We start from the raw sequence: 15,157 nt of genomic DNA on the forward strand, positions 1-15,157 counted from the left end.
TTCTTCACAAGCATTGAATAAGTATGTAAATCAATTAGCACATAATCTGCTCCATACAATATTTCAATGCTTCTAAGACGGCTCTCACCTCTGCTTCTATATTTTTACCTTCAGTTATTTCTTTTCCGCATGCATACACCACATTTCCATCTTCATTCCTCAACACAAATCCAATAGAACTCCTACCTGGATTGCCCCTCGATGCTCCATTTGTGTTGACTTTTATCCATCCATGCTCAGAAAACTCCCACTGTACCTTAGTGTACTTCAGTTTAGGGGTATATTGCTCTATCATATGAATCATATCTGGCCATTTATGTGGGACATTTTGAAGGTGAGGCTTTCTGACCTTTAAAAGAGTGGTTGATACCTGATGGATGACCCTATTCACTGATACTGCATCTCCACACTTGTAGCAGTTTCTCCTCTTCCATAATTCCTACACAATGATCGATGGTAGAGCCTGCATTATTGGTTGTAGTCTTGGAATCACCTGTGTTGTCCAACACTTCACCACAACTTGGTGCAAAGTCAGTCCTTCAACATTTATACCTTCGCAAGAGAGAGAATAGTACCACACTTTCCTGGCAGCATATGACTTGAAAACAATTGTGGTAGTATTTTCTCTTGAGGTTGCATATAACACCAACACTTAGAAGCCATTAAATATCCCAGCCTTTTAAAATAATCATCTAGGGGCAGGTTGTTCTTTCACACTTTCCATATAAAAAATGACACTTTAAAAGGCAGTCCCTTCACCCAAATCATCCTATATGCATTGCAGGGTTCCTTCCTCTTCCTGACATATTCCCATGCAGATTTAATACTAAACTCTCCCCTTGTTTTGAGCATCCAATATGGCTTTTCTAGTACCATATTATCAACAGGAGGCTAGATGTTTGGAATAATATGATTAGCCAAATCTTCAGGCAGTAACATCCTTAACCTATGATCATCCCATGCTCCACTTCGAACTACTTCCCAAATATTCTGGACAGATTCATCGCATAAGAAATCTGGTGGAGTGATGAAATAGAGGGCCCCCAATCCAGTCCAATTCTCAAACCAAAATAAGGATGATCCCATCTTTGGTTGCCATGCTATTTGGTTCTCAATATGATCCCTGCATTCTACCATTTTTCTCCAAACATGAGAACCATTTTTTCTCCAAGGAACTACAATAGAATTCATCTTCTTGCAATATTTTTGGCTCATGAATGAGCTCCAAAAGGCTGGTTTAGTACGAAAATTCCACCATAGCTTGCAATATAATGCTTTAGACACATCATGGAGTAATCTAAATCCTATTCCCCCTTCTTCATGTGGCAAATATAATATGTCCCAAGAAGCCCAATGTCTGCTTCCACCCTCAATCGAATTACTCCAAAAAAGTCTTGCCATGAGTTTATGAAGTTTGTTGATCACAGATGTTGGTGCATTGACTGCTGACAACAGGTGAATAGGCATGTTTTGTAACATATGTGATATCAATGTTGCCCTGCCTCCTATAGATAAAAGCTTGCTCTTCCATGACTACATTTTATTCAACACCTTGTTCATGAGTCCTTGATAAAATTCCATCTTTCTTCTAGAATAAAAGATTGGACATCCCAAGTAAGTGAATGGAAAATCGTGCCTAGTAATCCCAGTAAACCTTTCCACCTTCCTCACTACTTCTTCATTTGTCAGATGATGCATATACACGAAAGATTTGGTTTTGTTAATTAACTTACCTGATGCTGCTTCATAAGCTGTCAAAAATTCTGTGATTAATCTTAATGAAATTGCACATGAAGAAGAGAATATTATAGTGTCATCTGCATATGCCAAATGATTGATCTTAGGACTCCGCTTTGGCAAACCAAATCCACAAAAGTATAGATTCAAATGGAGAGCATTCGATCCCCTTGACATTGCCTCAGCTGCTAAGATGAAAAGTGCAGGAGATATATGATCTCCCTGCTTAACTCCTCTTGTAGTCTTGAAAAATCTATGTGGTTGCCCATTGATAAGCATTGGGTACCAATTGTTTGATATGATTCCAAATACCCAACCAATGAACCTCTCAGCAAAGCCCATCTTCCTCAACACTTAGGTCAGAAATATCCATGAAAGTCTATCATATGCCTTAGTCATATCCATCTTGATTACAACATTAGGACCTGCCTTAATTCTCAATATGATATTAGTGATAATTTCCTGAGTCAATAGAACATTCTCCATAATGCTTCTACCCTTCACAAATCCAGCCTGCTCATCTGAGATTTGATTAGGTAGAAGGCCAACTAACGTGTCATGCATGACTCTAGAGACTATCTTATTTATGAAGTTACTGAGACTTATTGGTCGCATATCAGAAAAGGTGTACACTTCCTTCTTCTTAGGTAATAGAACTAGGTTTGTATGAGTGATAAACCTAGGTAGTTCCTGCCCATTAAAAAGGCCTTCACAATCTCCAGCACATCATGTCCAACAATGTCCCAGTAAGAGTGAAAGAAGCTACCATTGAATCCATCTGGCCCTCTAGCATTGTCATCATTTAGCCCATACACTGCCTGTTTCAACTCTTCTCTTGTAGGCTGCCTTAATAGTTCTTCATTCTGCTCCATATCCACCATGTGAGGTACATGATCAATGATTCCAAATGCTGAAGGAAAACATCTTCATAAAATTGTGCTTGAAAAAACTTTACAGCCTCATCAGCCACTGCTTCCCTATCTTCAATCCAGTCACCATCATTGTTTTGGATTCTTTTCAATTGTAATCACTTTCTCTTCCCATTTACGTGTGCATGAAAGAACTTGGTATTTCTATCTCCATTATTTAACCAGGTCATTCCAGATTTCTGTTTTCACAACTTCTCCTCTAACGCCAGATATTTGATCAACTCTGCCTAGACCTTTTGAAGCATCTCCCTATTTTGCAACGTAGGATTTAGTTCAAAATGTGCTTTATGCACTCTAACCACTTCCTCCAAGCTATCTATATTCTGAAAAATATCACCAAATGTTGCCCTACTCTATTGGGAAAAAATTGAATTTACATTGAAGGTGACGTGGCATGACACGTGGACTGGTCAAATGGTCAAAACAAGATGATCAGTTAAGAGGCACGAGTGACAACAGATAGGGGGAAAAGAAAGCAACATAGGTGTGGACCATTACTAAAATAGGTACGAGTCTCGTACCTATTCGAGTTGTTTAAAGATTAAAGATTAGAAGAAATTGAAGACATGGATATGATGACGAAAAGGAGTTCAAATTCAATATTAAATACCCAATACGTTAGAGAATTGGTATTAAATAGGAATGATTGTGTAACGTCTTATTTAATGTCATTTATTGCTCATAATTGTCTCATTAAGACAAAGGCATAACACCTTCTCCTAGAATCAAATATAAAAGGAGAAGGACTCAACATCTGTAAGGACACAAAATACTATTGAGATCTTACTGAAATACAAAACTATTTACTGCTTTACCATCATTCTCAAAAATATTTTATTTTCGTCTCCTGATTATCAGTAACCCGAATTTCTTTCTAGCTTTGACCAAAGACTCAGATTTTTGGTTAAACAAATTGGTTCCGTTACCGGGAATCTGATAATCTTTTCTTTTAAGCTACATCTTGTCCATTATTATCACCATGTCAAACAACAACACCAACAATAACAATGAAAATATTTTGGGAAACCCTGAAAATCAAATCCATCAAAATCAAGGAGATTTACATAACATTGAAGTGGTTCCCTCCCCTCAAAATTCACCACGTCAATCTCGGGAAGGCACTCCTGAATCTCGTGCTGATCAACAAGAACAATCTGTACACTTTGAAGGTGGTACAAATGAAGTTTTACAAAAGCTAATTGATGCACAGGTCGGCAAAGCTCTTCAGGCTCTAGTTAGTCGATTGCCTGTCGCACCACCCACACCAACTCCTAATAATAATACATTGGAGAATCCCCGTTCTGGTCTTGTTAATTCTGGAAATGGAGGAACCACCAGTGAGCCACAGGAAGGGGAACCAGGTAATTCAAATAATTCCTATTTGCAAAATTTAGTACTAACCTTGCAGAAACAGATTAAGGAACAAAATGAACGTATTGAGCAAATCCCTGGAGTTCCGCCTGTAATAAAAGGAGTTGACATGGACAAAGTACTCACAACAACCTTGGAAGCCAAGTGCTGCTCCCCTTCCAATTCCGAAAAAGTTCAAAATGCCTGACATCCCGAAATATGATGGTACTACAGACCCACATGACTGCATTTACAACAGGCGTAAAAGGCAACGACTTGACCAAACAAGAAATTGAATCAGTACTGGTCAAGAAATTTGGAGAAACACTCACCAAGGGTGCATTAACCTGGTATTCTCTTTTATCTGAAAATCCAATAAATTCTTTTGCTGAGCTTGCAGATTCTTTTATTAAAGCACATTCGGGAGCACAAAAGGTTGAGAAAAGAATGGAAGATATTTTCAAAATCAAACAGGGAGATTCAGAGTTGCTCAGAGACTTTGTTGATAGATTCCAGCGTGATAGAATGACTCTACCCCGTGTGCCTGACAACTGGGCTGCAATAGCTTTTGCAAGTAATTTAAATGGCAAAAGTTCTGAAGCCACGAGAAGACTCAAAGAAAGCCTTCGAGAATTCCCTGCAACCACGTGGAATGATGTTTACAACAGGTATAGTACGAAGCTACGAATTGAAGAAGATACCGTACCTAAGTTTCATCATGAAGAAAGAGGTGGTTCCAGAAGATCAGAAACCGAAAAAAGATCAGGTAAAAACAGGTACGATCCATATATGGGTCCTATAGGAAAAGACCCACGGTCAAAACAAGATAGCCAGCAATATGATCAAAAATCGAGGAATAGGGACTCTGGTTCTTCATCAAAATTCAGAAATGATCAGAATAGACAAGAGTCACGAGATGATGACAGAAGTTTAGAGGCACGGTTCGGCGGGTATAACTTTAATGTCACTACCTCCGAGCTCGTGGCTGCTTTGAGAAGCATGGGAGATAAGGTACGATGGCCAAAAGAGATGCGGTCAAATCCAAATAGACGCAATCCAGATCACTGGTGCGAATTCCACAATGATCACGGGCACAAAACTTCAGAATGTAGAATCTTGCAGAGTGAAGTGAATCATCTATTGAAGCAAGGATACCTCATTGAGTTATTTAGTGAAAAAGGTAAACAAGCCTATATGAAAAATAGGCAAGAGTTACCAAAGCCTCCTTCACCCAAGAGAACAGTGAATGTGATAAGTAGGGGAGAAGATATTCACGGCATAACCTACACAGCTTCCAACAAGGTTTTTAAAGTAACAATTACACATGGGAAACGGGTACGGCAGGTTCTAGAAAATGAAAGTATTTCATTCGATGATGCAGATACCGAAGGAGTGATAACCCCACATAATGATGCACTGGTAATATCTTTACTTGTACATGATACTAATGTAAAACGAGTTTTGATTGATCCAGGGAGTTCCGTAAATAATATACTACTAAGGGTATTACGTGAAATGCAAGCTGAAGACAAAATGATACCCAAGGCGCGTACCTTGTCAAGCTTCGACAATTCAAGTGTGGTAACAAAAAGAGAGGTAATTCTAACAACTTTTGCTGCAGGTGTTGTTAAAGAAACTAAATTTCAGGTAGTTGATATGGAAATGGCATACAATATGATCATGGGGAGGCCTTGGATCCATGATATTGATGCTGTTCCATCAACTCTACATCAAGTTATTAAATTTCCATCACCGTGGGGGATTTGTCAAATTTGAGGGGATCAGCAAACAGCCAGGAGTATCAACGTTGTAACAGATACGAGCATCGTAAACAAAGAAAAATAGCAATTACAGGAAAAAGTTGAGGGTGTTAGCAATCAAACCTCAACTGAGCGAGAGAAAACAGATTTAGACTCGAGACCTGATACAATTCAAGAACCTGAGGAGAATGAAAATATCAAAACAACAATCGAAGAACTCGAGGCTGTGATATTATTTGAGTGATGGCGTGAACGGAAAGTCTATGTTGGAGCTAATTCAAACTCAATCATGCGAGGTATGTTAATTGAATTTCTAAAATCTAATGTGGACTATTTTGCTTGGTCCCATGCTGACATGACAGGGATACCACCGGATGTGACTACTCACAAATTAAACGAAGACCCATCTTTTACACCAATAAAGTAAAAGAAAAGAAAGCAAGGAGCTTTCAAAAATTAGGTGATTCAAGATGAGGTCCAAAAGCTATTAAAAATTGGGTCAATACGCGAGGTAAAGTATCCTAATTGGTTAGCAAACACAGTTGTTGTACCTAAGAAAAACGGTAAGTTGCTGGTTTGCGTGGATTATACAGATCTTAACAAAGCCTGCCCAAAAGATTTTTTCCCTTTACCACATATAGATCAATTAATTGATGCAACTACATGACATGAACTTTTAAGTTTTTTAGATGCATATTCAGGGTACAACCAAATTAAAATGGACCCTAGTGATGAAGAAAAAACTTCTTTCATCACAGACAGGGGGACTTACTGTTATAAAGTAATGCCCTTTGGTCTCAAAAATGCTGGGGCAACCTATCAAAGGTTGGTCACCAAAATGTTCCAAGAACATTTAGGGAAAACAATGGAGGTATATATAGACGATATGCTCGTCAAAACCCAGCAATCTCATGATCATATTTCTCATCTATCTGTTACATTTGAAATTTTGCGAAAATTTAATATGAAACTCAACCCAGAAAAATGTGCATTTGGAGTTGCATCAGGTAAATTTTTGGGTTTTCTTGTCTCTAATCGTGGTATTGAGGTAAATCCTTCTCAGATCAAAGCAATAGAAGAAATCTCTGATATCCTTACTAATAAAAAGGAAGTTCAACGATTAACGGGAAGAATTGCAGCTTTGGGGAGATTTATTTCTAAATCTTCAGAAAAGTGTTTTAAGTTTTTCTCTGCACTCAAAAAGCAAGATCATTTTGAATGGAATGAAGATTGTCAACAAGCCCTTAGAAATTTGAAAGCTTATTTGTCAAAACCACCGTTATTGGCAAAACCAAAGGTGGGAGAAAAGCTTCTCATCTATCTGGTTGTATCTGAAGTTGCGGTAAGTGGTGTTTTAGTCCGTGAAGACCAAGGTAAACAATCTCCCATTTATTATGTGAGTAAGTCCTTATTACATGCTGAGACACGATACCCACAACTAGAAAAGTTAGCATTAGCTTTTATCATGGCATCTAGAAAATTAAGACCTTATTTTCAATGTCATCCCATTATTGTAGTTACTGCTTTTCCGCTTTGAAATATTTTGCATAAACATGAACTGTCAGGAAGATTAGCAAAATGGTCTATAGAACTAAGTGAATACGAAATCATTTATCAACCCAGGACCGCTATAAAATCTCAAGTACTAGCTGATTTCGTGGTTGATTTTAGTTAGGAGATGCATTTAGAAGTAGAAAAAGAATTATAAGTTTTTAATGGTGCAAACCCGGGGACTTGGGTTTTATTCACTAATGGTTCATCTAATATAAAAGGAGAAGGTCTGGGTATAGTTCTCATACCACCTACGGGTGAAATTATTAGGCAAGCTATAAAATGTCATTATATAACTAACAATGAAGCAGAGTACGAAGCTATAATTGCAGGTTTGGAATTGGCAAGAGAACTCGGCATAACACAAATTATAATCAAGAGTGATTCTCAACTCGTGGTCAATCAAATGTTGGGGACTTATACAGCCAGGGAAACTCGAATGCAAGAATATCTCGAAAAGGTACGGGAACTAATTAAGCAATTCCAAACTTGGAAGGTAATGCAGATCCCAAGAGATGAGAATGTGGAGACAGATGCTTTAGCTAATCTCGCATCTGCAAGCTGACGTAGCAAACGACGCAAATGCTTCAGTCATACATTTATTTCATTCCGTTCTCAAACCTGATAAGAATGAGGTAAATTTTAATCATCTAACATGGGATTGGAGAAACGAAATTATTGCTTTTTTACAGCACGGAACCGTGCCTATTGACAAAGGAAAGGCTCACGCGCTTTGCAAAAAAGCCGTTTGATATTGTTTGTATCAAGGAAATCTTTATCGAAAGATGTTCGGTGGACCACTAGCATGGTGTCTCAGACCCTCTTAAACAGAATATGTGATGAGGGAAGTGCACGAAGGACATTGTGGAAATCACGCAGGGGGAAGGCCGCTGGTAAGAACATTGATTCGAGCAGGATATTATTGGCCTAAGATGGAAGACGAGGCAAACAGTTTCGTGTCCAAATGTGATAAATGTCAAAGATACGGCAATAATATGCACAGACCAGCTGAGTTACTACACCTTGTTATAGCCCCGTGGCCCTTTATGAAATGGGGAATGGATATTGTAGGTCCACTTCCACAAGCAAAAGGTCAGGTAAAGTTTCTACTTGTACTCACAGATTATTTCACTAAATGGGTAGAAGCAGGAGCATTTAAACAGGTACGAGAGAAGGAAGTTAAAGACTTCATATGGCGAAATATAATATGCCGTTTTGGAGCACCAAAGGAGATCGTGTGTGACAATGGACCACAATTCATAGGAGCTCAAATCACAGAATTTCTTCAAAGTTGGCAGATTAAAAGGATAACGTCTACGCCATACCATCCAGTGGGTAATGGACAAGCGGAATCCACTAACAAAGTCATTATCAACAACTTGAAGAAGAGGTTACAGGATTCAAAAGGTAATTGGCCTGAGGTATTACCCGGAGTATTATGGGCTTATCGTACAACGACAAAAACAAGCACTGGAGAAACACCATTTTCAATAGTTTATGGTGCGGAAGCCTTAATTCCAGTTGAAATAGGTGAACCAAGCACACGGCACGTTCGGGCAACGGAGGAATTTAATGATGAAGATATGCGGGTCAACCTTGATTTGCTTGAAGGAAGAAGAGAAGCTGCATTGATAAGAATGGCAGCACAAAAGCAAGTAATTGAACGATATTACAATAGGAAAGCACGCCTCAGATTTTTCAAAATTGGGGACTTCGTGCTTAAAAAGGTGTTCCAATCTGCAAAGGCTGCTAATTCAGGAAAGCTAAGTCCAACGTGGGAAGGACCATACAAAGTTCGTGACATTGCGGGAAAATGAGCATACGAGTTGGAGACAATGGACGACAAAGTTTTACCCTCACATTGGAATGTCGTCCATTTAAAGAGGTATTACTTCTGAGAAAGTACCCACGGTCAGGTATCGCCATGTTAAAATTTTTCTTTTGAATTATTAATGTTTTACTAACGATTTTAGATGCTAGGCAAAAACCCTAACTCATGCCAAATGATGAGTCACGACCTGCAAGGCAAAATGGACTATTCTAAAATTCCCAGCCCAGGGTTACAATTAATCTGATGGAAATACACACGAGTTAGGCAGTCTTCATCTATAATCGCACCTCCGAGTCCCGTATATTTTTCTGTTTCAGGAAAAGGACCAAATTGAAAGAAATAAACAAGTGCTCGAGGATTCATACTTCACCGCTCAAACACTTGGGGGACTACATATTATACACAAATATGTGTAGAAAAACAGATACGAATATCGAACAAAAGTCGGCCACAAAGAGACAAGTGTTGAGAAAAAGTTACGAAGTCTTCAACATTCATGAGAACAAGACATTCTTCATCATCGTGTTCAACAAACACAAGACATGCATCATAATGTTTTTCCCATGAGAACAACAGAGTAATCTCTCAAACTCATAAACAAAGTCACCTATCAAACCCTTCCTAATATATAAAGATAGGGTCATGACTATGTACTGAAACAGGTTATGAAGAAAAACCTTGTTTATTTTATGTTATGAAAAAATCTGTTACAAGAAAAACAGTTACGAGAAAGTTATAGATGTATTTTAATACATGTAATAGTCAAAAAACTTGTTAAAGTTCATGAATAAAAACTTGTCAAAGTTGTTTCATACAAAACATGTGTATTCCTATTTCTTTCATCGTATTATAACACCATTATGAAGTTGAGACGTCTTCTTCATTAAGTGTCGATAAAATAAAAGGGCCCTCTTTTATAAGCCTCATGTTAATAAGTCATGAGAAGAATCATAAAGCATTTTCAAAGGATAAAAATGCTAAACTATTCTATAAGTCCTAAATAAGTAAGGAAAAGGCAAGAATAGAACACATTGAAGTACTAACAAAACTTCTTAATATAATTAAAAAGACTAAGTAGAAACTTAGTCAATAAAAGTTTATACAAGTGCCCCATTATGATAACTGGGGACTTTCACCAAAAAATCCCTTAAAAACTAAGGGATAAAACCATCATTTAATTAAAAAAAAAACAACAGTAAAGTTTGAAATACATTCAACTAGTCACTGAAGGGGTTGGAACATCAGAAGTTGCAATCTCATTTTCTGGGGCAGTCACAGGCACGGTAACAACTTCTGAGGGAGCAGAAATAGGAGCGATTTCAATTGGGCCTGGAATGTTAAAATCACCGAGGGAAGCAAGAGTCACGGGAGCTTCAGCTTCCATGGACTGTGTCATAGAAGTTTCACCCTCGGGAGCCAGAATTGCAACTCCAATTGCCGTAGTAGCCACTTCTTCATTTAAAAGCTTTTCTGCCCCAGGAGTTCCAAGTGCAGGAGAAGGAGTATCAACTGGTTGTTGGCTTTTTTCAATAGTGTCTAAGACTTTGGCTAATTCAGATTGCAAATCAAAGTTTTCTTGAGTAGCTTCCATCAAAGCATCACGGCGAGATTTTAGAAAAGCCCAACTTACCTCTATGTTGAAGTTCTCCTCAAGAAGTCCATACCCCCTTTCCCACATAGCAAGATCGTTCTTCAATATCTGGTACTCAGCTAAGTGGGAGTCAAGGGAAGCTTCAAGGGAGGCATGAGAACTCTTCAAAGCACATATCTCGTCAGAGTAGATCCTTAAGTCAGCCTGAGCTTGAGTCAAGCTTTGCACTAACTCCCCCGCATATTCTTCTTTCTTCTCCACAAGTGCTTTAAGCTCTCTGATTTCTTCACTAGGCTTTGATAATTGTTTTGAAAATGAGCACTCCAAAAGCTCCTTATCTTTTTCAAATTGGCTTGAAGAAGCCTTGGCAATTGCTAGCTCAGAAGTCAAACCACGCTTTTGCTGCTCCAGGTGATTTCTACTTTCTTGCAACTCCTCTATGGTCCCCTGAGCATTCTCAAACTGCTCCTTCCAGTTTGCTGCCTCAAGCTGGGTTTCATTGGCTATTCTTCTAGCCTCAGAGATAGCCTTCGCAGACTCTCGATCCTTCTTCTCTAAAGTGGACATTCTTCCCATTAACTCAGTACCAATAAGATTAGCCTACAAGGAAAAGGCATCAAATGTGAGAATATAGAGAGATATAAAAAAAACTTGTAAGTTAAAATAGAAGTACCTTCAAGGTAGAATGAACTATGTCATTCATCAGAGTCAAGCAACTGTGGCTCTCCAACTCCTTCTTCTCAATATCTCCGATTAGAGGCTCGAGCCAAACATCAGCTCCACCAGTCTTTCTCAAAAGGCTATGATTGGCAGGAACTTCCAGAGTAACACTTCTCATAGCCATACCTATGCTGCTAGGACCCGCCTATGTATGCTGAACAGAGGGAAGGGGAACAATGGAAGGAGGAGTACTAGAAGAGGTAAAAATAATGGGTGCTGTGGGAGTCAAAGCAGGGATAGTAGGAGCAGATATGGGAACCAAAATAGGTAAGGAAACATGAGTCGATAAAATAGGCAAAGAAATACTCGTGGTTGTCAAAGGAATAGAAGAAATGGGAATAGAAGAAGAGAGGGGAGTTTCATCAAGAACTGGTCCAAACTCTTCACTCTCAAAACCACTAACGAAGAGACGTTGAATTGATTCATTAGAGCCTCTTGGGGTGGTATCCTCATCAAAAAGGATTTGAACAGGCTCGGAGATAGAGGCTCGAGCAGGAGTATCTTCAACTTCATCTCCATCAATGATGCGTCTCCTGGCTCTTGGCCTAGTTGTCAAAGAGGTATTCTCTTCTTCCTCATTCTCAAAACTTTGTTCTACAATTTTTCTTTTTGGTAGCGTGGCCCGAGTCTTTTCCAAATCAAGAGAAGCGGTTGAAGATGCTCGAATGGCAATGGCTACCTCAGCTGTCATACCCCTGATACCAAATCCTGATAAAAAGAGGGATAAAGAATTAAAATAAGAAAGAATTCAATATACGGCAAAGCATAAGGAAATACATACCATGGGTCTTCACTTTCCAACCATTCAAAAGAGAAATTGATTTCCAAGTTCTCGACTCCATATGCGCAATCTTAAAATTGAATCTACCCAACCACGGAAGTTAGGAACGTGTTCCACATCTCCCATGGTTGCTACAAAAAGCCAAAAAGAGACGAGATTAGAAAAGAAATCAAAATTCTTAAAAAATAGATACGGTAAGAAAAAGAAAAACTTACGTGCAAAATTCCACTTCTCAGGGAAGGGAATGTTTGTTTCACCCAACAAATCCACCGTACGTACAACAACGTAACGACAATACCACCCTCGATCCTTGTCATCTTCGGGGTTTACCAAAACCTTCTTGCCTCTTGCAGTCAAGGTAAAAACTCCATGGTAGAATAATTTGGGGTGGTATAGGTGAATAAGATGGGAAAAGGTAAAATTAACATTGGCTTTGGTAGACAAATACCTTAAGCAAGCCACAGCTCTCTAAACAAGAGGACCTACTTGTGCTAAGCAAATTTTGAAAAAACGGCAAAATTCAAGTATAACTAGGTCAATGGCAGGATTAAATCCCAAAGTAAAGGGATAAGTATAAATGAAAGAGAATCCAATTCTGAAAGAAGAAATTCTCTGGTTTGGGGCAGGAATCATCATACGAAGATTATCTCTCCAATTACAATCTTTCCTAACAGTGGGAATCACAAGTTCAGTTATTAAAGAGGGATAGGTGTCAACTTTTTCTAAATTGTTAATTTGTTCTAGGAGAGATCTTCTATCATTCCCAAAAGATAAATCATTGGGTACGATTTCTTCAACTAAAGGTTCCTGAGTAGGTTCAGAAAGTTCTTTACCTTTAGAAGCAGAACCAGATGAACTACCACGAGTGGATCCTAGGCTCAAGCTCCGAAGCCTACCTCCTCTACCTCTCCTATGTCTTACGGGGGCATTAGGGAAGTGATCTAGAATTGGAACTTTTCTAGGGTTAGGGTTTGGAGATGACATTGTTAAAGAAGGATGAACTGAAGAAAAAGCAAAGGTGAATAATAAATTGCTTGTGGAAGATCTATGAATAAGAAGAAGACAAAATAAAGAGGGTTAAATATGTTTATAATGACAACCGTCGAACTTAGAAGTGTAATGATGGAAAGCCAATAATAAAGGCAACGATCACTTCGTGAATAGTGGGAATGAAGAAGCCTTGAAAAAAGGACACAAAATTGCATAACCAATCAGAAAGTGACATATGTGTGTAGCATTAAAAAAAAGGGTGACACGTATGTAAAGCATCAATTAGAAGGGACGATTGAAGCGTCAGTACTATCATGGTATTAATTACGACAAAAATTCCCTTTTTATAAAGATCCACTTCCCAGATATTTAATTGATAAATAAATGGAAAGTGGGGGGACTATCTGTATTAGGAAAAAACTGAATTTACATTGAAGGTGACGTGGCATGACACGTGGACTGGTCAAATGGTCAAAACATGATGATCAGTTAAGAGGCACGAGTGACAACAGATAGGGGAAAAGAAAGCAACATAGGTGTGGACCGTTACTAAAATAGGTACGAGTCTCGTACCTATTCGAGTCGTTTAAAGATTAAATATCAGAAGAAATTTAATACATGGATATGATGACGAAAAGGAGTTCAAATTCAATATTAAATACCCAATACGTTAGAGAATTGGTATTAAATAAGAATGATTGTGTAACGTCTTATTTAATGTTATTTATTGCTCATAATTGTCTCATTAAGACAAAGGCATAACACCTTCTCTTAGAATCAAATATAAAAGGAGAAGGACTCAACATCTGTAAGGACACAAAATACAATTGAGATCTTACTGAAATACAAAACTATTTACTGTTTTACCATCATTCTCAAAAATATTTTATTTTCGTCTCCTGATTATCAATAACCCGAATTTCTTTCTAGTTTTGACCAAAGACTCAGATTTTTGGTTAAACACTTACTCCATGTGGATAATGCCTTCTTCAATCTCCTAATCTTGTGGTTGAAAAGAATGAATGGATTTGCATGAAAATCAGCTTGCCACTTATCCTTCACCACTACCTTATGCGACTCATGTTCTGTCCAGAACTTAAAAAATCTGAAGCTCTTCTTAATTGGAACTGAATCTGGATTATATGTAAGTAACAAATAACAGTGGTCCAACCCAATCTTAGATAAATGAGTGATTTCCAATCCTGTCCATAACTGTCGTAGCTCCATATTTGCAAACACTCAATCTAATCTCTTTAAAATGCAATCTTCTTCAGCTCTCCTATTCCACCAAGTATATATACTTCCTTTAAAGACCATATCAGTAAGATTACAAGTGTTCATACAGTGCCTAAAGTCATCTACTTCATTTAATGAGACTGGCAGCCCTCTAAATTTCTCTTCTTCATCCCAAATAACATTGAAATCACCCCCACTAGCCATGGTGTAGTCATATCTCGAGCCAAATAATATAAAGAATACCAAAGCTCAATTCTTTCAATGTGATCACACTTAACATAAACAAGGGTAAGAATGAACTCTTTGTGATCTTCAGTATCATATAACTTCAAAGTTAAATGTTGCACCATATCAGTCACCACTGTTACATCAAATATTTCATCAATAAAAGCCCAAATCTTGTTAGAGGTATTCACAATTGCCTGTGCAAATCCAATCTGCCTTCTGTACTTCTTTAATTTCCTTGACCGTTGCATTGGTTCCATGATCCCAATAAAATGAAAATGATATTTCCTTTGCATTGTGACGAGCCTTTCAAAAGCTCCTTGAGTATTAACTGATCTAATATTCCATATAAGATCATTCATCCCTAATTGATGGATTTAGAAATAATTCTCCTTGTTTGGACCCCAGTGACTGCACACTCGCAACCTCTCTAGCCTGCTTTTTTCTGCCTCTACC

The 15,157-nt window shown here is 38.2% G+C and overlaps 2 protein-coding genes across 2 annotated transcripts; both read right to left on the bottom strand.

The window, feature by feature from the left end:
* Nucleotides 1-2,091: 2,091 nt before the first annotated feature.
* LOC138871522 (uncharacterized) lies at nucleotides 2,092-2,609 on the bottom strand. Its single transcript, XM_070149403.1, has 2 exons — nucleotides 2,417-2,609; nucleotides 2,092-2,258 (listed from the first exon to the last, which is right to left on the bottom strand). The coding sequence occupies exons 1-2, from the start codon at nucleotides 2,607-2,609 to the stop codon at nucleotides 2,092-2,094; spliced, it is 360 nt and encodes a 119-aa protein (XP_070005504.1).
* Nucleotides 2,610-10,371: 7,762 nt separating this feature from the next.
* Nucleotides 10,372-11,593, bottom strand: LOC138871523 (COP1-interactive protein 1-like). Its single transcript, XM_070149404.1, has 4 exons — nucleotides 11,423-11,593; nucleotides 11,172-11,349; nucleotides 10,597-11,087; nucleotides 10,372-10,545 (listed from the first exon to the last, which is right to left on the bottom strand). The coding sequence occupies exons 1-4, from the start codon at nucleotides 11,591-11,593 to the stop codon at nucleotides 10,372-10,374; spliced, it is 1,014 nt and encodes a 337-aa protein (XP_070005505.1).
* Between the last annotated feature and the right edge of the window lie 3,564 nt (nucleotides 11,594-15,157).

The sequence above is a fragment of the Nicotiana sylvestris genome, chromosome 6 (assembly GCF_000393655.2).
Source record: "Nicotiana sylvestris chromosome 6, ASM39365v2, whole genome shotgun sequence".
NCBI classification, from domain to species: domain Eukaryota; kingdom Viridiplantae; phylum Streptophyta; class Magnoliopsida; order Solanales; family Solanaceae; genus Nicotiana; species Nicotiana sylvestris.